The 25,345-nt window shown below is 36.4% G+C and overlaps 1 protein-coding gene across 1 annotated transcript in view; it reads right to left on the reverse strand.

The window, feature by feature from the left end:
- Positions 1-24,519, reverse strand: part of LOC148950484 (uncharacterized) — a 49,363-nt gene extending 24,844 nt beyond the window's left edge. Inside the window, exons 1-2 of the mRNA XM_089092436.1 lie at positions 24,445-24,519; positions 12,886-13,066 (exon numbers count right to left, since the gene is read on the reverse strand). Of these exons, the coding sequence (XP_088948562.1) occupies positions 12,886-13,066; positions 24,445-24,519 (256 nt within the window). The remainder of the gene's footprint in view (positions 1-12,885; positions 13,067-24,444) is intronic.
- Between the last annotated feature and the right edge of the window lie 826 nt (positions 24,520-25,345).

A 25,345-nucleotide genomic window follows, 5' to 3' on the forward strand; every position in this document is an offset into this window, starting at 1 on the left:
ACCCAGAGCAATCCTTAAGCAATTTCTCTGGAAAACATCTAGAAAATCTTCATCCGCTTTTTGGAGCGCCCATGCTTCAGAGCGATATTTGACACTGTAGCTTCTAATATTCTAATCTTGGTTTGCAGACTTATCTTCCTATTTTCCAAACTTTTATTTAACTGTAAAAAAACACCCTGAGCCTTGGCTATTCTACTTTTGACAACTTAACTGCTCCAACCATCTTTACTAATAATACTACCAAGGTAAGTGAAGATGCCCACCTGATCAATCTTTTCATTACCCAACGTCACCTTTTCATCTTCACTTATTCCTAGCCTTAGTGACTTAGTATTTTTAACATTAATTTTCAAACCTATTCTAGCACCCTGAACACGCAAAACCTCTAAAATTCCATTCATGTTGCTCAGACTTTCATCTAGGATGCTTAAATCATCAGCATAATCTAAGTCCAGCAGACTTTTTCCTCCCCATTTTATTCCGTGGTCTCCCATTCCCTTTCCTGTGTTCCTTAAGACAAAGTCCATCAAAATAATCTATACAAAAGGGATAGAACACAACCCTGCTTAACTCCTAATTCAATACAAAACCAGCTGCTTACCTTATTTCCTACCTTAACCGAAGCAGTGTTATTCTCGTACATAGCACTAATCACTTTAATGCATTTGTCTGGTATACCATACAAGGATAAAACCTTTACTAAAGCCCTTCTATCAACATAATCGAACGCTTTCTCATAATCTATAAAACTGAGGACCAAAGGTGTAGGAAAACTCAGGCACTTCTCAATTATTAACCTAAGAATGAAAATTAGGTCGACACATCCTCTACCTTTTCTAAAACCGCACAGTTCTTCTCTTAAAATTTTGTCTACGGCATCTCTCAGTCTAAAAAGTATCATATTATTAATTAATTTACAACCTACAGAGACCAGTCTAATCCTTCGATAATTACCACACCACTTTTATCACCTTTCTTATAAAGTGGCTTAATTAAAGTTTTCCTAAAATCGTTAGGTACTTCCCCCTTTTCAAAAATCATATTCATAATCATCAGTAACTTATTTCTAACCTCAGAGCCACCATGTTTAAGAAACTCATTTAACTCCCTATCAGCACGTAGAGCCTTATTATTTTTTAGTCCTTCTAGTTCTGTCGCTAATTCCTCCTGAAGAAACAAATCTTCCTTCACATCCAAGGTATCACAAACTTTGTCATTTTCCTCTATATCTCTTCCTTCAACTCTATCTCGGTTAAGCAAATTCTCAAAATGTTTGGACCATCTCTCTTTAGTTATTTCCTTATCACTAATTGCGGCCCCATTCCTATCTTTAACTGGGCCAAGTCCGGATTGACTACTCCCTCTCAATTTATTAACATGTTCACAAGGTATTTTACGATTATACCGTCAAGCTGATACTTCTAGATGTTCATCAATTTTATTTATGGCCGCCTCTTTTTCTCATCTTTTTAATTCAGATTTTATTATTTGTTCCACTTTCCGTATATTCTTTTTATTTTCATATGATCTATCACTCAGATAATTCTTGCACAAGTCCTTTCTCCTTTCTACCAAACATAAAGCTTTTTCACTAATATTCATAGCTGCGGTTCTAGCTTTCTTCCCTAAGACACCTTCGGCAGCTTCAAAAACTATTTTTAGAAAATTGTTCCAGCCATCTTCCACATTATCAAATTTTAAACTCTAAAGTTTAATATTCAACTGTTCCTGGAAAGTGTCTCTCAAATTCTTATCCTGGAGTCTACCAATATCATAACTTCCCGGGAGGTAGTTACCCTTCCGATATTTTAGCTTTAAATTAACCCTTGACACTACTAGATGGTGATGTTTACTTTTAACATCAATAACAGCACTCCTATATACCCTAGTATCTTGTATTAATCCTGCCAGTCTTCGGTTTACAATAAGATAATCAATAAGGTTTACTGTCTTACCATCACGTGAACACCACGTTAACTTATGAGACATTTTATGACCAAATACCGTATTGGTTATAACTAGATTGTTATACCTACAAAATTGCAAAAGTCTGTATCCATTACTGTTTTCTTTTCCTACACAAAATTTACCTTGGCTAGGGTACCATCTATCCCTACTTCTACCAACCTGGGCGTTAAAATCTCCCAGTAAAAACATCATATTTCTACCTGGGACCCTGTCTATTTGCTCCTGTAACTGTAAGTAAAATTCATCTGAGTAACTAGTATCTCCGTCAGTTGGTTCTACAGGGGCAGATACTGCTATAACTGATACATTGAGCTTTTTATTCATAAAATGAGCAGCTAGTATTCTATTATTAATACCTTCCTAGCCTAAACAAGACTTAGCAGCTTCCTTATTCATAATGAGCCCTACTCCCTGTCTATGTACCCCATCCTTCCTGCCCGAGTAAACAAATTCTATATCACCTAATTTCATACTTCCTACCCCTGGGATATGAGTTTCTGAAACTCCTAATAAATCCAGTTTGAATCGTCTGAATTCGTCGGTTAAAATGTCGATACGATAGTCATTTTTTAACGTCGTAACATTCCAGGTTCCAATTTTCATGTTCTTTAAATCATTGAAATTGTGTTCGCCTCAGGAAAAGCAATGACGCCGGATACCAGTGTAGGAAGGGGATCACATATCTTCTCAAATCTACACCGAAGTGCTTAAGCCGGCTTACAACCGGACAACAAGAAGTCCCTGGGACCTCCATGAATGGGGGCTTTGTGTAATCCTGGGCCCATCCTGGTCACAACATGGTTTTCAGCACTTGGCGATGCTTTTCTATGAACAAGAGTCAAAATCCTGCACAGACAATCTCTAGCCTATTACCTCTGACTTATTATATATTCATGCCTATAAATATTATGCTACTAGGGAGAGGCAACCCATAATAGATAAATTAGCTAGGAAGACGTCTTTCCGCCCGAAGACGCCCGTCAAAACATACCAAGCCCAAAAGCTCCCTGAATACGGAATATTCACAAAATGAAAGAGAAGCTGGGGAAAGAGACATGCTATCTGATTCTTTCTGATCACGCCATCTTAGGCTGTGACTCACGGCCATCTTATGCTACTTCACGGATTCACAGTGTGAGAAAAGGCCTTGCTCTGAAGAAGCTAATGACAGATGCTGACTTTCGTACATCAGCTGCAGTTTTTATGCTGAAGTCAGCTTCGAAGGAGGAAGTAAGGGTTGCTGGAGAAAACACTCTGCTCATGATATATGGCTCATAAAAAGGGGGAAATCTGAATGAACTCCGCAAGAAACTTTTTAAAAAGAAGGTGACTACTGCTAGCACGTTCGTCCACCCAGAAGAGTTGCCACCAACTTCTGATGCGGCTAAATTCCAAAATTACAGGGTTTTCTACCAAGTTCATGTATAGAGTGGATATCCTTATTTTGAACTTAAAGCTGAGGAATAGGGTTGGAAAAATAAAGATTACTTCTTGCATCCATTGACTACTGACGTCCTACCAGCCCTCGTATGCTTCTGAAAGTCGGGAAGTGCTCCTGTAAACTGGAATGTAGCTCAACAAAATGTAGCTGCTCTAAAATCGGCTTAGCTTATACTACAGCGTTTAAAACGTGCAAAGGGACAGTGTGTTCTAACTCTGCAAGAATAAAAAGCTATAACGATGAGGAGAACGTTGAAGCTTAGATATCTGGATTAAAAGAATAAGTTGTGAATACTAGTCGGAATTTGATTCTGTCTTTCAAGTGTTCATGAAGTTAATTCGATAATTATGTCAGTTGTGAAGACTAGTCAGTGTACTGATAATAGTTTATTCTAGGATAGATTTTAAATGTTGGTCGTTGAAAACCAGCTTCATAGATGATTTCCCTTTTCTAATATTTTTAATGTTTTAATAAACATCTTGCAATATCTTTTTTTATGCCAACCCATCAGATTATGGAGCCTGCGACGATCAGATTCAGGCTAACTAATTATTAGATCTGAAAGCCGACAATTTAGCCAGCGAAAGATGGTCTGGAAAAAAAATTGGGGTCACGATGACGAAAAGCGTAAAAATCTCGTATTGATGGTTTTGAAACTTTTATTTACCGTACACCAAATTTGACTCAATTTTTGCACTCATCTCGTCTTTTTACACCGAAATAATAATTCAGTTCAAAATCATTTCTGTTATAATTTGTTTTTACCAACAACCGACGAATTGGTGGACAAGTGCTAAAAGTATAAGTGTTAGGTGCTAAAATGTTAAATGAAAATAAAAAGTGCATATTGATAAATATAAAACACGTTTTCTTAGATACATAACATAATGTTAATTTGATTTTTGGGCTCAGCTCATCGTTTTATGTCAGAATTGTTGCCTTCTGATCGTATAGTAAAAGAGGTCACAACGATACGAAGGGTATAATCACATATTGATGATCATGAAACTTTTTATGGCACATTATACATCAAATTTGCTTTTATTTTCGGGCTCAGCTCTTCATTGCAATTCTGTATACTGCACTTCATATACAGAAAAATGAACATTTACCGACAGTTCATTTTTTTTAGAAAAATCTGAAAAAATTGACACGAAAAGCAAAAAAAAACTCTAGTTTTGCGTCGACCTAGAATGTGAAACTTTGGATAGGTTGTTCAGCTTTTTTTCTCTCTACAATGTGGTGTAAAAATCATTTCTGTTGCAAATTGTTTGGGGTGAAACTCTAGTTTGCCTGTACAAGTATTTTACTTTAGCTGTTTGGATTCATTCAAAATTGTTTTCAAGGAAAAAAAATGTGTATATATACATCGTAGGCAGGGCAATAATGTTGCCTAAGTAAAGAACGATGCTGGCACAAAGTATTTTTTTTTCTTTTTTTTGTTTAGACCATGGCACTTGGTATCGAAGGAGTTGTCCTAGAAACTTCTTAAAGGACTCATTCGATTGGAAATTGAAAGGGCTAGTGCCCTTTTTAATAGTCGAAAAGGATTGGAGGGCAACCAAGCCCCTCCCACGCCCATTATTTCCCCAAACACATCCAATCAAAATTTTGAGATAGCCAATTTTGTTCAACATAGTTTAAACTTTCGGAAATTATGTCTTTCATGATGACCCCCCCCCTTCCCACTCCCCGTACAGTCTTCAGGACAAGGGTTGTAAGAAATACCCTTGGGGCATATAGGGTTCTTATAGAAAAGATGTATAAGCTTCGGAGGGGGCTAATTGGTTCGGTAATCAGAAGTGCTAGTGCCCTTTTTAAGATTCAAAGTGATCGAAGGGCAGATACATCTCCCCACACTCACACCTCCTATTTTCCTTAAATGCATCTGATAGAGATTTTGAGATAGCAATTTTATTCAAAATAGTCTAAAGATCACAAAACAAGGCTTTTGGGGTTGAACCAAACCCCCAGAACCTGGGGGCCAGGATTTAAGTTGTGTCTCTGGGGTATTTAAGGTTTTTATGGAGTTTATAGTTGTATAAGCCTTTGTCCTCTAAGGCTCATTTGGTTGAAAATTGGAAGTTCTAGGTCTCTTTTAAGAATCAAAAGAGAGGGAGAGCAACTAGTCCCCCATTCCAGACTACCCCTCTTTTCACCAAACGAATCTGACTGAGATTTTCAGATAGCGATTTTGTTAAAAATGGTCCAAATAAAATATAACAATTCCTCTAGGGTTGACACCCCCCCCCCCAGGTCCCGGGGGATATGGATGTAAGTCATGCCCTAAGGGCATACAAGGGTTTTGTTTTTAAAGTGGGTGGTCGTATAAACTTTAGATGTGGCTCATTTGTTTTTAAACGGGAAGCTGTGGTGCCCTTTTTAAAAATCAAAAGGTATTTGAGATCAACCAGTAGCCCCCCCCCCCCCCAAAAAAAATCTATCATTTCCCCAAAGACATCCAATCAAAATTTGGACATAGCAATTTCGTTCATCGCAGTTGAAGGGTCTGGAAAATTATTTTTTAAGGAAAGCATCGCCGCCCCCACAGCTCTCACGGCAAAGGATTTAAGTTATGCCTTGGGGACATATAAGGTTTTTATAGAAAGGATGGTCATATACTTTGGAGGAGACTCATTGGATTGACAATCAGAAGTTCTAGTGATATTTTTAAGTCAAACTCATCGAAGGGCCGATACCCCCCCCCCCACCCCGCGTTTTTTCCTGAAATGCGTCTGATAGAAATTTGGAGATTGTAATGTTATTCAAAACAGTCCAAATATCATATAACAAGACTTTTGGAGTTGAAACAAAGCCCCAGAGCATGGGGGCAAGGATTTAAGCTATGCCCCGGGGCATTTAAGGTTTTTATGGAAGGTATGTCTGTATAAACCTTGGTCCTCTAAGGGTCATTTAATTGAAAATGGAAAGTTCTAGGTATCTTTTAAGAACCAAATGTTATAGAGGGCAAATAGCCCCGCCCCGCCCGACCTCCTCTCTTTTCTCCAAACCAATGTGAATGAAATTGTGAGACAGCGATTTTGTTCAAAATGTTCCAAAGAAGATATAAAAATGCCACAAGGGTTGACAAAGCCTTCCAGTTCCCTGGGGATAGGGTTGTAAGTCATGCCCTGGGGGTATACAGGGATTTCTTGGGATGGGGGGTTGTATTAACTTCTAATGTGGCCCATTTGATATTAAATAAGAAGCTATAGTGCCCTTTTTAAGATTCAAAAGTGATCTGAGAGCAACCAATCCCTCCCCCCAAATTCTTCATTTTCCCAAAGACATCCAATCAAAATTTGGAGATAGCAATTTCGCTCATCGTAGTTGGAGGGTTATTTTAAAAAGATATAACAATGCTTCTAGGGTTGACACAGCCCCGGCCCCGCCCCCCCCCCATTGCCCTGGGGATAGGGCTGTAAGTCATGCCCTGGGGGCATACAGGGATTTTTTGGAATGGGTGGTTGTATAAACTTCTAATGTGGCCCATTTGATTTTAATTGGTAAGCTATTGTGCCCTTTTTAAGAGTAAAAAGTGATTTAAGAGCGACCAGCCACCCCCCCCCCCCCACAAATCCATCATTTCCCCAAAGACATCCAAACAAAATTTGGAGATAGCAATTTTTCATCGTTGTTGAAGGGTCTGGAAATTATGTTTTAAGGAAAACTTCCCTACCCCCTGAGCTCTCAGGGCAAAAGATTTAATTTATGCTCTGGAGGCATATAGCGTTTTTATAGAAAGGATGGTCGTATAAACTTTGGAGGGGACTCAGTGGATTGGTAATAAGAAGTTCTAGTGCTATTTTTCCGAGGCAAAGTGGTCAGAGCACAGCTACCTCCTCTCTCCACACACAAACGTCGAGTTTTTCCAAGATGCATCCAATAGAAATTTTAAGCCAGTCCTTTTACTCAATATAGTTCAAAGATCATGAAACGTTGCTTTTGCGGTTGATACAAGCCACCAAATTCTAGGGCGATGATTGCAAATTATGCCCCTGGGGCATTTATGGTTCTTATGGAAGGGATGGTTGTTTAAACTTTAGAGTTCGCTCATTTGGTTGGAATTGGAATTTCTAGTTCCCTTTTAAGAGTCAAAAGTGATGCAGGTCAACTAGTCTCCCCAACTATCCCCACCAAACGCATTTCATTGATATTGTGCGATGGCCATTTTGTTTAAAATAGTCCAAAGAACATATAGCAATGCCTCCAGGGTTGACAAAACGCCCCAGAGCAATATGTTCATACTACTACTAATACTACTACCACTGCAACATTTACTAGTTGTACTACTACTATTACTATTGCTCCAACTACTACTTCTATCGTAACTACTTGTAAGGTTAACAGCATTAAGATGAAAATTTTAAGAAGTATATGAATATACAAGTTAACAAAAGGGCATATCGACAATTTCATAGTAAGGGCTATGCGTATTAAGTTGAGTAGTAATACTCAAGGCCGTATCCAGGGGGAGGGCTTTGGGAGTTTGAACCCCCCTCCTTCCCCGAAATGTTTGTCTGACTCATAAAAACGTAACAAAAATGGACATAAACAAATTTTGTTTGTGTTTTTTGAGGTTTTTTGTGTAAGCCCCCTCCGAAAAAATATTCTGGATACGGCCCTGGTAATACTACTGCTGTGACGACTATTACAACTATGTCTAAGGGTATGAAGATGAAAGTTTCAGAAGATATTTCTGAAAATTTCTGTTACACGGCTGAAAGCTGCCATACGTATGCAGGCTGTCAAAGCGGCATATCAGCAATATTTTGGGAACAGTTTCGTGTGTGAAATGAAAACTTACAAGGCTTGTTGTGGGAGATGTTGAACTAACCAAAAGACAATATTTGCATCATGATACTACTATTTCTACTCCTACAACTACTATTACTGCTACTATTATTATTACTGCTACTAAAGCTAAGACTACTACTATTAACTCTACCCCTACTGCTACTACTGCTACTACTATAACTACTGGTGCTACGACTACTACTAATAAGCCTAAGGGTATTAAGGCACAAATTTTGGGCTATACCGAAACTGTGCTGAAATAAATCGAAACCCACAACGCCCACATAGGTTGCCAAGAACGTATTAGCAATGCCTCAGGACCGGTTGATCGCATTAAGTTGAAAATTACATCGTGTGTCGGAGGGGATGTTGAAAAACAAATAAACAAAGGTGCTATCTAAATACTGCTACTAATGCTACTACTCCTGCTACCACTATTGCTACTACAACTATTGCTATTACACAGTGTAAGGGTATTAAGGTGAAGCTTTTAAGGAGTATTAAGGCGGATGTTGAATTAAATCAAAACGTACTATGATCATGAAGATTGTCAAAAGGGTGACAAAGCCATATCACAATAACGGCTTACATTATTAAGTTAGACTTTTCAATTAGGCCGAATTTTGAATTAGCCAGCAGATACTATGTGTATACTTTGAATACTACTTCTACGGTTACTGTAATAAAGGACACTAAGGGCACTAGGTTGAAACGTTTAAGGGGAGTTTCTATTAAATCAAAAATATATACGCATGTAAGTATTAAAAGAGCATATAAGCAAAATCATAGGCAGCGATGCTCTATCATAGCTAGTAATTTCTATTACTCTTTTTAAGAGTCAAAAGCTATTGGAGGGCAATCAGCCCTCCTCTTTAGCTCATGATTATCAAAACACTTCCAATCGAAATTATAAGATAGTCATTTTGTTCAACATAGTTGAACGGTCTTGTTACTGTATCTCTAGGGCTATTACCTAGTTCAACTTTATGCAATTTGCCCAATATGTTTAAAAACTAAATATTGCCTTAGGATTAAATCAAAACGCACCATGTGTATGCTGGTTGCCAATAAGACATCTCAGCAATATCATAGGCAGCGCGCTAGCGCTGCCTAAGTAAAGAACGATGTGGGCACAGTGTTTTTTTTTGTTTTTTTTTTTTCTCCATACCCGGGCACGTCGTATCGAAGGAGTTGTCGTAGAAACATCGAAAAGGGCTCATTCAATAGGAAATTGGAGTGACTTGTGTCCTTTTTAATTGTCGAAAGGGTTTGGAGCGCAACTAGCCCCCCCCCCCCCAAGCCTATCTTCCCCGAAACACATTCAATGAAAATTTCGAGATAGTCATTTTATTCATCGTGGTTGATATCCAGATAGAAAATATCTTTTTGAGGAGGACGCTCCCCCACAACCCTCGGGGCAAGAGTTTTAAGTTATGCCCTGAGGGCATATAAGATCAGTGTTTACACACTTTACAGTTTATTATTATTTTTTTCTATAAAGCAGGGCACTTCATATAGAAGGGGTCAACGTAGAGACTTCAAAAGGGTTTCTTTCGATTGGAAATCAAGAGTTCTAGTGCCCTTTTAATAGTCAAAGTGATTGGAGGGCAACTAGCCCCCACCCCTCCTCACGCCAATCATTCCCCCAAACACATCCAATCGAAATTTGAGATAGCCATTTTCTTCCTCGTAGTTGATTTCCAGATAGAAAATATGTTTTTGAGGTGGACACTCCCCCACAACATAATATTGTGGGGGATTGTGGGGGTATATAATATTTTTATAGAAGGTGTTGTTGTAGAAACTTCAAAAACAGCTCATTCGATTAGACAATTCAAAGGGCTAGTGCCCTTTTTAATAGTAGAAAGTGATTGGAGGGCAACTAGCCCACCCCACGCCCATCATTCCCCCAAACGCGTCCAATAAAATTTTGAGATAGCCATTTTGTTCAGCATAGTTGATTTACAGCTTAAAAATATTTTTTGAGGAGGATACTCCGCCACAGCCCTCAGGGCAAGGGTTTTAAGTTATGCCCTGGGGGCATACAAGGTTGTATAGCAAATATTGTCGCAGAAACTTCAAACCAGAGCTCTTTCGACTTTAATTTCAAAGGACAATTGTTGTGTTTAATAGTCAAAAGTGACAGGCAACATTTTTTGTTGTTGTTGTTGTTTTGACCAGGGCACTCTGTATCGAGGGAGTTTTAGAGTGGCTGTCGAAAGGGGCTCATTTGATTGAAAATTGGAGTGGCTTGTGCCCTCTTTGATAGTCAAAAGTTATTGGAAGGCAACTAACACCCCTTCCACACCCACCATTTCCCGAAACACATCCAATCAAGCACATCCAAGCAAAACCCCTATGCCTTCCCAAGGCCAGAACAAAATTTGAACTTTAATGAAAAAAAAAAAATTAATGTGCATTGTAAGTTTAATATAAATATAATGATATTTATAAATTAAAATGTTAAAATTATTTTATTTATCAAAGTTATAAAAGTAAAAATTTTTGTTTTTTTTTCAGTAAAGTGCAAATTTTGTTCTGGCCTTGGGAAGGCATAGGAGTTTTGCGCCCAACTTATGTTAATTTCTGCTCGTTTTGAGTTTGACTCGGTGTTTTATTGTAATTTCTGTTCGTTTTGGGTTTCATTTATTTATCGATGCTGATTTGTAGTAGTTTCGAGCTAGGTAGACTTAAAAACGCATCAAAATTTGCTTATATGCAATTGTGTTAAGTTTTAACGAGTATAAGAAACACATTGGGGGGGGGTCAATCCCCCTAACCTCTCCTCCCTTTGGATCCAGCCTTGGCTAGGGGTATAAGAACAAGGACTGGTATGCTTTCCGTATTTATCGAATAGCATCAATCTATGGAAATGGTTGAGGATGATAAAATGACCTTGTGAGTTGACCTAGCTTTCATTATATTTATAAGGAGTTTTTCTTTGAAAAACTTTGAAAAACTTTTCTTTGAAAAACATATTTATCGATTTTGATTTGTAGTAGTTTCGAGCTAGGTAGATTATTTGATTTTATTTTCTCTCATTTTTTCTTTAATGGAGTTCTTTACTTTTCTTTGAAAAACTTATTTTGTGGAAACAGTTTTTTTAATTAATCCCACGAAGAACTGATGCTATTATATTCAAACTGTCTGGGCTACTTCTATTACTACTTCTGCTCTTAAACTTTAACTGAATCAAAAGAGTGTAAGTGTATCCAAGCTTTCTAAGGGCATAGATAGAATTTCTTGCCAATGGTATCAAGTTTTATTTGTTCAGGTCAACTAGAAGAGGTATATAGCTAAACTAAACCTTACTATTTGTGTCCAAATTTTTAAAAGGGTGTATGTTGTTAAAAAATTGCTGAAAAATTTTCTCCAGCATACAAATAGCAGACCAAGCTATAAATACTTACAGAAAAATCAAAAAGATTCAAACTGCTATTTTCTTTTTCCCTGAAAAAGACTATGTTAATATAAAACGAACATAAATTCATTAAATTTTTTTTCCATAAAATAAGTTTTTCAAGAAAAGTAAAGAACTCCATTAGACCAATAATGAGCAAAAATAGAATCAAATAATCTATCAAGCGTAAAACTACCACAAATCAGCATAGATAAATAAATGAAACCCAAAACGAACAGAAATTACAATAAATAATCAAGTCAAACTAAAGGCGAGCAGAAATTGACATGAGTAGGGCTCCAAACGCCTATGCCGTCCCAACGCCAGAACATGATTTGCATTTTACTGAAAAAAAAATGTTTTCAATTTTATAAATTTAATAGATAAAACATTATTAACATTTTAAGGAATAAATATTGGCAAAACTCACAATGCACACTCATTTATATTTTTTTCAGTAATGTGCAATTTATGTTTTGGCCTTGGGAAGGCATAGGGGTTTTGAGCCCTACTCAAAGTATTTCTTCTCGTTTTGAGTTTGACTTGGTTATTTATTGTAATTTCTGTTCGTTTTGGGTTTCATTTATTTATCGATGCTGGTTTGTGGTAGTTTTACGCTAGGGCAATTATTTGATTCTATTTTTGCTCATTTTTGGTTTAATAGAGTTCTTTTACTAAAAACTCCTGTATCGACACAACACCTTCCCCCTCCCCGAGCCTGGGGCAGGCGTTGTAAGTATTGCTTGGGGCATATATGGTTCTTATGGAAGGTATGCTCGCATGAACTTCGGAGAGGGCTCATATGATTGGAAATTTAAAGTTCTCGTTCACTTTTTAAGAGTCAAAAGAGATCGGAGGGCAACTAGCCCCTCTCTCCACGCCCTATTTTTCTCAAACCCATCCGATAAGAATTTTGAGAGAGCCATTTTTTCGAAATAGTTCAAAGGTCAGATAATAAAAACTCCGGTGTCGACGCATCCCCCCAGGGCCCCGGGGCAGGCATTGTAAGCTCTGTCCTGGGACCGTATGTGTTTCTTATGAAAGGGAGGCTCGTATCAACTTCAGAGAGGGTTTATTTGAATGGAAATTAAAAGTTGTAGTTCATTTTCTCAGAGTGAAAAGAGATCGGAAGGCAACTAGCCCCTCCTGCCCTCCACGCCTTTAGGTTTATCGAATAGATAAATCCATCCGATAAAAATTTGAGGTGACCATTTTGTTTAACATAGTTCAACCATAGTTCAATCATAGCAGACAAACATACAAAATTTAATGAACTCACCTTCTAAATTGTTCCCGAAATTTTCTCTCATTTTGATAAAAATTCTCATGGTGATCCAAATCACTATTGGGCCACTAATGAGCCAAAGGTAGAATAGAGGTAGATGGCCCTTAGAATTTAGTTTCAACAGTTTAACAAAAGTATCCAGCGTAGCGATCTGTTCCAGCATATGTATACGTTCCTGCGTATATATTAGTATTTGCCACAGAATTTGCCACATCATTGTTTTAACACTTGTTAGTCTGCGATACGAGTACTGACATGTTTTGTCTACGACATAGTATATTCTTCTTTAGTATGTCCAACAGTTTTCTCATTGTTAATGCAGTTTTCGTAAATATATTTAGTAAATCCTTTTTGAAAAATGCTAAACATTGAAATATACGTTACAAAATGTTTTTTATTTTGTATTATTAGGGTATTTAGCTTATTAATAGATTTAAAACACATACAATACATATCATATAAATTTAAAGCTGGAAACTCTAAAAAACGGGATTTTGATACCAATAGATACATCAAAAGAATCAGATTTTAATGTTGATTTCAAATATATAAGTTTCATCAAGTTTAATTCAACCCATCAAAAGTTACATGGCTGAACAAATTTGGCAGATTTTCGAAAAAAGGGGAAAAGACCCCCTAAAAGTTATGGAACTTAATGAAAATCACACCTCCATAGTTCAGAGTATCTGAGAACCCTACTGTAGAGGCTTCACGCTCCTACCTGCAAAAATGTGGAATTTTGTATTTTTTTTCAGAAGAAAGATCATGGTTGCATGTTTATTTAAGTAGAAAGGCCCCTATTGACACGATCAGAACCACGTGGTTTATGGCTTTCTCACTGAGAATGAAAAAACAGAATGTTTCTCAATGGAAAACACAGGGATTTTCTCACATTTATGGTTGTTTCTTGGACGATTATGTGTGTTGGTCAATTTATTTGATGTTTTTCTCGAGTGTCAACAGTAATTTATGTCTGTTTTATGGTTTTTGTCAGTGCGAATTGGAAAAACAGGAACTTTCTCACTTTGATGGATGTTTTCTGGATTATTGAGTCTAACGGGGACAGAGTCAATGACCATCTACAATTTAGTCTAACTCTGTCAGTACACCAAATAAGTAACAACAAATTAATTCCCCTTTCTTGACAAATCAATCAATGATGACATCATCTGTCAGACATTAAAAAACTTCGCCTAGAAACAATTCTCCAGGAATAGATCCATGTCATTAATAAAACCTTTGCCCCGGAAACAATTCTACTGGTCGAACTCCAAAAGATATTAATAAAACTTCCCCATGGAAACAATTCTCCAAGAAACATCTTAGAGATGAATAGATTAACACGGGAAAGAGTTTCACAGCAATTTCAAATGTGACAGCGCAAGGATGCCAAAAATAAAAGGAACACGCTGAAATTACGATTAGGGGTTATTTGGGCGAAACCGTTTTAGACATTTTTTGGAATTATTTCGGTGAAACAGTTAGAGACATTTTAAAAGATGATTTTAGAAAAGGTTTTAGAAGAGAATTTGAGGGTGAAACTCTGTGGTCGTTATAATACACAAGTTTCATTTGAACAGTGTCATGAGGTCCTCTACCCCAGACCCAAAGGGTCCTCATACCCCATCCCAACCCCGAAAGAAGCCCCCGGTCTGCAAAGGTCCCCCAGGCTCCCAAAGGGCCCTCGGATCCCCAATGTTATGCTATGTTATGTTATTTTATGTTATGTTATGCTATGCTATGTTATGTTATGTTATGTTATGCTATGTTATGCTATGCTATGCTATGTTATGTTATGTTATGTTATGTTATGCTTTGTTATGTTATGTTATGTTATGTTATGTTATACCTTTCAAAAGACATTTCAGTGCAAGTTCCTTTCTTAATCTCCCTTTCTAAGCTCATTTTCTACCTTGAAGAATCTATCCTCTTAACCCCCAACTATACTTTACAGCTTTTTGTTTACCTCAACACCAAGAAATACTTTTCAAAAGACATTTCAGAGCAAGTTCATTTCTTAATGTCCCTCCTAAACCCATTTACCAAGTTGAAACATCCTTCCTTTTTACCCATAACTTTACTTTACAGCTCTTTGAATACATCAACACCAAGAAATACTTTTCAAGACATTTCAGAGCAAGTTCCTTTCTTAATGTCCCTCCTAAACCCATTTTACAAGTTGAAGCATCCATCCTTTTTACACACAACTTTACTTTACAGCTTTTTGAATGCTCAACACCAAGTAATACTTTTCAAAAGGCATTTCAGAACAAGTTCTTTTCTTAATGTCCCTCCTAAACCCATTTTACAAATTGAAGTACCCATCCTTTTCACCCACAACTTTACTTTACAGCTTTTTGAATGCTCCAACACCAAGCAATACTTTTCAAAAGAAATTTCAGAGCAAGTTACTTTCTTAACGTTCCTCCTAAACCCATTTTACAAGTTGAAGCATCATTCCTTTTCACCCACAACTTTACTTTACAGCTTTTTGGATACCTCAACACCAAGAAATACTTTTCAAAAGACATTTCAGAGCAAGTTCCTTTCTTAATGTTCCTCCTAACCCATTTTACAAGTTGAAGCATCCTTACTTTTCATCCACAACTTTAATTTAAAGCTTTTTGGATACCTCAACACCCAAGAAATACTTTTCAAAAGAAATTTCAGAGCAAGTTCCTTTCTTAATGTTCCTCTTAAACTCATTTTACAAGTTGAAGTATCCTTCCTTTTCCCCCACAACTTTACTTTACAGCTTTTTGGATACCTCAACACCCAAGAAATACTTTACAAAAGACATTTCAGAGCAACTTCCTTTCTTAATGTCCCTCCTAAAGCCATTTTACAAGTTGAAGGATCCTTCCTTTTCACCCACAACTTTACTTTACAGCTTTTTGGATATCTCAACACCAAGAAATACTTTTCGAAAGACATTTCAGAGCAAGTTCCTTTCTTAATGTCCCTCCTAAACCCATTTTACAAGTTGAAACATCCTACCTTTTCACCCACAACTTTACTTTACAACTTTTTGGATGCCTCAACACCAAGAAATACTTTTCAAAGGACATTTCAGAGCAAGTTCCTTTCTTAATGTCCCTCCTAAACCCATTTTACAAGTTGAAGCATCCTTCCTTCTCACCCACAACTTTACTTTACATCTTTTTGGATACCTCAACACCAAGAAATACTTTTCAAAAGACATTTCAGAGCAAGTTCCTTTCTTAATGTACCTCCTAAAGCAATTTTCAAATTTAAGAATACATCCTTTTCACCCACAAAATTACTTTACCGCTTTTTGGATAACTCAACACCTAAGAAATAATTTTCAAAAGACATTTCAGAGAACTTTCTTTTCATATTGTTCCCATTAAACTCATTTTAAAATTTGAAGTATCCTTTCTTTTCTCCTACAACTTTACTTTAAAGCATTTTGGATATCCCAAAACCAAGAAATACTTTTCAAAAGAAATTTCAGAGCAAGTTCCTTTCTTAATGTCCCTCCTAAACCCATTTTACAAATTGAAGCATCCTTCCTTTTCACCCACAACTTTACTTTACAACTTTTTGGATGCCTCAACACCAAGAAATACTTTTCAAAAGACATTTCAGAGCAAGTTCCTTCCTTAATGTCCCTCCTAAACCCATTTTACAAGTTGAAGCATCCTTCCTTTTCACCCAAAACTTTACTTTACATATTTTTTGATGCCTCAAAACAAACAAATACTTATCAAAAGACATATCAGAGAAAGATCCTCAAGTAATTTCCCTTCTAAACCCATTTTACAAGTTTAGGCATCCTTCCTTTTCACCCACAACTTTACTTTACATCTATTTGGATACCTCAACACCAAGAAATACTTTTCAAAAGACATTTCAGAGCAAGTTCCTTCCTTAATGTCCCTCCTAAACCCATTTTACAAGTTGAAGCATCCTTCCTTTTCACCCAAAACTTTACTTTACAGCTTTTTGGATACCTCATCACCAAGAAATACTTTTCAAAAGACATTTCAGAGCAAGTTCCTTTCTTAATGTCCCTCCTAAACCCATTTTCAACATGAATAATACATCCTTTTCACACACAACTTTACTTTACAGCTTTTTGGATACCTCAACACCAAAAAATACTTTTCAAAAGACATTTCAGAGCAAGTTCCTTTCTTAATGTCCCTCCTAAACCCATTTTCCAACTTGAAACATCAATCCTTTTCACACATAACTTTACTTTACAGCTTTTTTGATTACTCAACACCCAAGAAAAACTTTTCAAAAGACATTTCAGAGCAAGTTCCTTTCTTAATGTCCCTCCTAAACCCATTTTACAAGTTGAAGCATCCTTCCTTTTCACCCACAACTTTACTTTACAGCTTTTTGGATACCTCAACACCAAATAAATAATTTTCAAAAGAAATTTCAGAGCAAGTTCCTTTCTTAATATCCCTTCTATACCCATTTTACAAGTTGAAACATCCTTCATTTTCACCCACAACTTTACTTAACAGCTTTTTGGATACCTCAACACCAAGAAATACTTTTCAAAAGACATTTCAGAGCAAGTTCCTTTCTTAATGTCCCTCCTAAACCCATTTTACAAGTTGAAGCATCCATCCTTATCACACACAACTTTACTTTACAGCTTTTTGGATACCTCAACACCAAGAAATACTTTTCAAAAGACATTTCAGAGCAACTTCCTTTCTTAATGTCCCTCCTAAACCCATTTTCCAACTTGAAGCATCCATCCTTTTCACACAAAACTTTACTTTACTGCTGTTTGGATACCTCAACACCCAAGAAATACTTTTCAAAAGACATTTCAGAGCAAGTTCCTTTCTTAATGCCCCTCCTAAACCCATTTTACAGGTTGAATCATCCTTCCTTTTCACACACAACTTTACTTTACAGCTTTTTGGATACCTCAACACCCAAGAAATACTTTTCAAAAGACATTTCAGAGCAAGTTTATTTCTTAATATCCCTTCTAAACCCATTTTACAAGTTGAAACATCCTTCCTTTTCACCCACAACTTTACTTTACAGCTTTTTGGATACCCCAACACCAAGAAATACCTTTCAAAAGGCTTTTCAGAGCAACTTCTTTTCTTAATGTACATTCTAAACCCATTTTCCAACTTGAAGTACCCATCCTTTTCACCCACAACTTTAGTTTACAGCTTTTTCGGATATCTCAACACCAAGAAATACCTTTCAAAAGACATTTCAGAGCAAGTTCGTTTTTTAAAGTCCCTCCTAGACCCATTGTAAGAGTTGAAGCATCCATCCTTTTCACCCAAAACTATACTTTTCAGCTTTTTGCATACCTCAACACCAAGAAATACCTTTCAAAAAGCATTTCAGAGCAACTGCTTTTCTTAATGTCCCTTCTAAACACATTTTCCAACTTGAAGCAACCATCCTTTTCACCCACAACTTTACTTTACAGTTTTTTGGATACCTCAACACCAAGAAATACTTTTCAAAAGACATTTCAGAGCAATTTCTTTACGTAATGTCCCTCCTAAACCCATTTTCCAACTTGAAGCATCCATCCTTTTCACCACAACTTTACTTTACAGCTTTTTGGATACCTCAACACCAAGAAATACTTTTCAAAGGACATTTCAGAGCAAGTTCTTTTCATAATGTCCCTCCTAAACCCAATTTACAAGTTGAAGTTCCCATCCTTTTCATCCACAACTTTACTTTACAGCTTTTTGAATGCCCAACACCAAGCAATATTTTTCAAAAGACATTTCAGAACAAGTTATTTCTTAATGTCCCTCCTAAACCCATTTTACAAATTGAAGTACCCATCCTTTTCACCAACAACTTTACTTTACAGCTTTTTGAAAGCACAACACCAAGCAATACTTTTCAAAAGGTATTTCAGAACAAGTTGTGTTCTTAGTGTACGTCCTAAACCCATTTTACAAATTGAAGTACCCATCCTTTTCACCTACAACTTTACTATGCTGCCTTTTTGAATGCTCCAACACCAAGAAATACTTTTCAAAGGGTACTTCACAACAAGTTCTTTTCTTAATGTCCTTCCTAAACCCATTTTACAAGTTGAAGCGTCCATCCTTTTCATCCACAACTTTACTTTACAGCTTCCGGGGAAATATTTGGAACAGAACTTTAAATTTTTCATCTCTTTGAGAAAGGTCAGAACTGAATTTAAGAAAATTTAGAATTAAAAGTGAAACTTTTTATCTTCATAGAAAATAATCACAATCATAGTATAACTTTTCCTATATTCTAAGGAAAAATTTAGAACTGAACTTTAAATTTTTTTATGTGTTGGTGAACTTAAAACTAAAGTGGAAGCTTTTCATTTTCTCTGGATAAATTAGAGTTGAATTGTGTTCGTTGGTAAAATTCAGAAGAGAACTTGAACTTTTCTATCTTCTATAAAAAATTTGGAATAGTATTTTAATTTTTTCATCTCTTTGAGAAATATATGAACTGAAGTGGAAACTTTTTATATTATTGTGGGAAAATAGAATTGATCAATAACTTAATTCATTTTCATTGAGAAAATAAAGAATCGAAGTTGAACTTTTCTTCTTCCGGGAAAATATTTGGAACAGAAATATAAATTTTTTCATCTCTTTGAGAAAGGTCGGAACAAAATTTAAGAAAATTCAGAATTAAAGTGAAACTTTTTATCTTCATAGAAAATAATCACAATCATAGTTTAACGTTTCCTATCTTCTAAGGAAAAATTTAGAACTGAACTTTATATTTTTTATGTCTTTTTGACCTTATAACTTAGGTGTAAGCTTCTTATTTTTCGATGATTACATTAAAAATGAATTGTGTTCTTTAGTAAAATTCAGAAGAGAACTTGAACTTTTTCTATCTTCTATAAGAAATTTGGAACAGTATTTAAAATTTTTTAATCTCTTTGAGAAAAATCTGAACTGAAGTAGAAAATTTTTATATTATTTTGGGAAAATAGAATTGATCAATAACTTATTTCATTTTCATTGAGAAAATTCAGAATCGAAGTTGAACTTTTCTTCATCCGGGAAAATGTTTGGAACAGAACTTTAAATTTTTTCATCTCTTTGAGAAAAGTCGGAATTGAATTTAAGAAAATTTATAATTAAAGTGAAACTTTTATCTTCATAGAAAATAATCACAATCATAGTATAACTTTTCCTATCTTCTACGGAAAAATTTAGATGTGAACTTTAAATATTTATGTCTTGGTGAACCTAAAACTGAAGTGGAAGCTTTTTATTTTCTCTGGTGAAATTAGAATGGAATTGTGTTCTTTGGTAATATTCAGAAGAGAACTTGAACTTTTCTATCTTCTAAGAAAAATTTGGAACAATATTTTAAATTTTTTCATCTCTTTGAGAAAAATCTGAACTGAAGTGGAAAATTTTCTATTATTTTGGCGAAATAGAATTGATCAATAACTTATTTCATTTTCATTGAGAAAATTCAGAATTGAAGTTGAACTTTTCTTCTTCCGGGGAAATATTTGGAAGAGAACTTTAAATTTTTTCATCTCTTTGAGAACGATCGGAACGGAATTTAAGAAAATTGTGAACTGAAGTGAAACTTTTTATCTTCATAAAAAATAATCACAATCATAGTATAACTCGTCTGTTTGAGAAAAATCTGAACTGAAGTGGAAAATTTTTATATTATTTCGGGAAAATGGAAATGATCAATAACATATTTCACCATTTTCCCAAACACATCCAATCAAAATTTTTGAGATAGTCATTTTATTTGACGTAGTTGAACGTTTTTGAAATTTTGTCTGTGAGGATTACCCCCCCTCCCCCCCCCTAGGACCCTCAGGGCAAGGGGTGTAAGTTATGCCCTGGGGGCATATAAGGCTTTTATAGAAAGCTTTGTCTTAGAAACTTCAAAAGGGCTCATTCGATTGAAAATTGAAAGGGCTAGTACCCTGTTTTAATAGTCGAAAGTGATTGGAGAGCAAATAACCCCCTCTCACGCCCACCAATTCCCCAAACAAACCCAATCCAAATTTTGAGATCGCTATTTTGTTCAACGTAGTTGCAAGTTTTGAAAATACGGTATTTGAGAATGACATTAGCCCCATAGTCCTCAGGGCAAGGGTTTTAAGTTACCTCCTGGGGTATATAAAATATGTATAGAAAGCGGTGTCGTAGGAAGGTCAAAAAGGACTCATTCAATCAAAAATTAAAAAGACTATGGGCCTTTTTAATAGTCAAAAGTTATTGGACGGCAACTAACCTCCCTCTCAAGCCAACCATTTTCCCAAACACATCCAATCAAAATTTTAAGATTGTCATTTTGTTCAAAGTACATAAAAGGTCCGGAAAATATGTCTTTGAGGATGACACTCCCTCAAAGGTCCTCAGGGCAAGAGTTGTAAATTATGCCCAGGGGGAACATTAGATTTCTTATAGAAAGTTTTGATTTTACCCCCCCCCCGGAGTAAAATCTTCGGGGGGGGGGAAAGTGTGACAAAATTAACCATAAGTCTATTAATAAAAAGGTGAAAAACAGAAAAAAAAACAAGGAATGCGGGCGCCAGAAAAAATCTTGGGGGAACCAGGGGTCCCCCGCCCGCTGGATGTGCCAGTGGTCCCACCACTCTGTTGGTCCCAGATATTGTAATAGAATTCAGTCTGATAAACCAATAACAGCTTAGACTATTTGAAATTCTGGATAACAATGGAAGCAATCATGATAGGCCAGTATAATTAAGCTAGGTCGAAGTAGTCTAGAAACGCGCTGCGTATGCTAATCTGTGGAGTGACGGTCTAGAATAGCCGCTGTTCAAAAGGAGACATAAGCTACTAGAACAAAAAAAGAATTTTTTTAAATTGCTGGTTTTATGTTCATTTATATAGGCTAGTTTTGTTCGCGATTTTGACAATTTATCCTTATAATAGTCTCGTATAGCCTTAAAATATATGAAAAATTAACCAAAAAGGATGACAGATAAATATTTCGCTGTTCATATTATTGACTTAGGCTACGAATACAGGGAATATACCACTCGGTGCCTTTTTATGCTCTTTCCTAATATAGTAATCACTTTAACCCCTGCGCTTAAAAATCTTTACTGTTCTCTCGGCTTCTTCTTGATACTCGCTTTGAAAGGCAAACTATTTAAACTCAGGACTGGTATGCCGGCTTAATTTGTTTTCAGAAAAATTTCCAAGACTCTCATAACAACTCCTTCGTTTGTTAGTGAGATTTTTCCCTTTTTAAAGACGCTGCTGGAAACAAACTTTTCCTAGATTTGCCCAAGTTCTTTCTGACTCTGCCGCTATACTGTTCTTTCTGATACTGGCCTATCATGATTGCTTCCATTGTTATCCAGAATTTTAAATAGTCTAAGCTGTTATTGGTTTATCAGACTGAATTCTATTACAGTATCTGGGAATAACAGAGTGGTGGGACCACTGGCAGATCCAGGGGGCCGGGGGACCCCGAGTTCCCCCAAGATTTTTTCTGGCGCCCTCATTCCTTGTTTTCTTTTTTTCACCTTTTTATTAATAGACTTATGGTTAATTTTGTCACACTCTCCCCCCCCCCCCAGAGATTTTACTCTAGATCTACCCTTCGACGGGATGCATCATCAAAAAAGTAAATACGACACTTGGAAAGAAGCATATAATAAGGCATTTATGGTAGGCTACTACTTTGTTGGTTGAGCATATTTCCTTCTAAAGTGACCAACGACTATATATCTACCCAAAATTGTTGAAATAAATTAGAATCGTCCCTAGAACTATTTGACCTGATGTATCTTCTTGCTAAGATTCAAAATTATTATTTAAATTCAGCCATCTTTTGAACACCTTTCGCTTTCTTCTCACTAATAGCCAGAATTAGTAACACATTATAAATTCACAATTAACTATTTTTTTAATATTATTTCTTCAGAAAAGTTTTCATAATAATTTCTGAGCTAAAGGGTTATCCAATCTTCAGTGACGTAACGGCTGACCCGCAATAAGCGGGCTGAGAGAAAAATCAATATATCAGCCCGGATTTAAGACGATTCATTGTCCTTAAAAGCTGAGACGCTATTAAGATATTATTTCTTCAAAATAAAGCTTTTTTATGAATTTAGCATCGTTACGACAAATTGTAAATGGTGCAAACTGGCAGGGCGAATTTCGAGCATTTTATTGAGGGGAAGAGGCATGGGATATATAATATTTTTTCTCCACATTATTGGTGGGACAACTGCAACCCCCCTAAATGACGTCCATGCAGACTGATGCACTAAATCTAAAGGAAATCAGGCATTCTTTTTGGAAAAGGGGGGAGGGGACTCCGGATCAATCTTTCTTTGTCCACAAACGATGAAGACAGGCACACAGGATTATTTTTGAGTGGGAGTTAAATTACAAAAAAAAAACGGTGAGTCTCGTACTGGATAATCTGAATAAAAAGTGCATAGAGTCCCAGAAAATCTATGACTATCGAAGGTGGCTCTTTGTACATTCTGGGCTATAAAGATACTAGTTTCGTTGATTCCTTTCTTCAAACTACTACTACTAACAACTCACCGCAGCACCAAGCTTGAGGTCAACACAGCAACGCACGCTTCTCCTCCATCCCAATCTGTTCAGAGCCTCCTTTTTTACACCCGCCCATGAAGTTCCTATTTCCTTTAAATCTTTCTTCATGAGGTCCTCCCACCCCAGACGAGGACGACCTGCTTTCTGTTTAGCCCTAGACGGTTGGCCGAAAAGAAAAATCTACGGCAATCTGTCATCCTTCATCCGCACAACGTGCCCTAGCCACCTCAACCTTTCTTTCATTATAGCCCTAGAGAGCAGTATTGAACCACATTTTTCGTATAGCCGATCGTTTGAAATACGGTCAGTCAGCCGGGTGCCCAGAACAATCCTAAGCAATTTCTCTGGAAAACATCTAGCAATTCTTCATCCGCCTTTCGGAGCACCCACGCTTCAGAGCCATATTTGACCACTGTCATCACTGTAGCTTCTAATCTCCTATTTTTAGTTTGCAGACTTATCTTTCTAAGTTCCTATTCTTCCAAACTTATTTTGGTAAATTTTTACCAAATCATATTATTGACTTCCAAATAATGTGAGTATACCATTCGATGCCTTGTTTTATGCTGATTACGAATGTAATAATTATTTTTGTCGGAAATAGATTTTAGCACCCCCCTATAGCGGCCAATTCCGTGGATTTTTTTGCACGTTTGGGTTGGGGGTTAGGTTAGGGGGGGGGCTAAAATTCATTTCCGACAAAAAATGATTATTATATTCGTAATAAGCATAAAAAAGGCATCTAATGGTATGTTCACTTTACTTGTTACTCAATAACCTCTAAAACTTCATTCATTTTGCTCCCACTTTCATCTAGGATGCTTAAAACATCAGTATAATCCAAGTCCAGGAGACTTTTTCCTCGCCATTTGATTCCGTGGTCTCCCATTGTCTTTCCTGTGATCCTCAAAACAAAGTCCATCAAAATAATCCATAAAAAGGGGGATAGAACACAACCTTGCTTAACTCCTGATTTAATACAAAACCAGCTGCTAACCTCTTTTCCTACCTTAACCGCAGCAGTGTTATTCTCGTACACAGCACTAATCGCTTTAATGTATTTTCCTGTTATACCATATACCATACAAAGAAAAAACCTTTACTAAAGCTCTTCTATCAACTGCATCGTTACATCGTTACAAGTATTGTAAATAGCGTGGACAGGTGCACTGAGCCTAAGGGTGAAAGGGAATTGGCATTTTTTCTACAGGCGGAGGAATTCCGATTTTTTTTTGGTCCAATCAGGCACGTACACAGGATTTATTTTGGCAGCGTTGTTGAGTTTGACTTATTTTAATTTCTCTTTGTTTTGGGTTTCATTCATTTATTGATACTGATTTGCGTTGGTTGTATGCTCGGCAGATTATTTGATTTCCTAAAATAATTTCCAATAGTTTAAACTACGTTGAACTAAAATGCCATATTAGAATGTTGATCAGAAATGTTTGGGGAAATGGTGGGCGAGTGGGAAGGGGGGATTCTTGCTCTGATTACTTTTGATTATTAAAAAGGACAATAGCCTTCTCAATTTCCAATCGAAACAGCCCTTTTTGAAGTTTTTACGACAAAACTTTCAATATGACATTATATGCCCCTAGGGCATAACTTACAACCTTAGTCCTGAGGGCTGTTGAGGGTTGTCATACTCAAACAAATAATTTTCGGACTCTTCAACTACGTTCAACAAAATTTCTGTATCAAAATGTGATCGGAAGTGTTTAGGGAAATGATGGGTATTGGGCCATTCACCCTCCTATCGCTTTTGACTATTAATACGGGTACTAGCCCTGTCATTTCCCAGTTGAATAAGTCCTTTTTGAAGATTCTACGACAAAACTTTCTGTAAGAAATCTAATGTTCCCCCAGGGCATAATTTACAACCCTTGCCCTGAGGACTTTGGAGGGAGTGT

This window comes from Artemia sp. Qi Xiang Cuo, chromosome 7 (genome assembly GCF_049724085.1).
Source record: "Artemia sp. Qi Xiang Cuo chromosome 7, ASM4972408v1, whole genome shotgun sequence".
NCBI classification, from domain to species: domain Eukaryota; kingdom Metazoa; phylum Arthropoda; class Branchiopoda; order Anostraca; family Artemiidae; genus Artemia; species Artemia sp. Qi Xiang Cuo.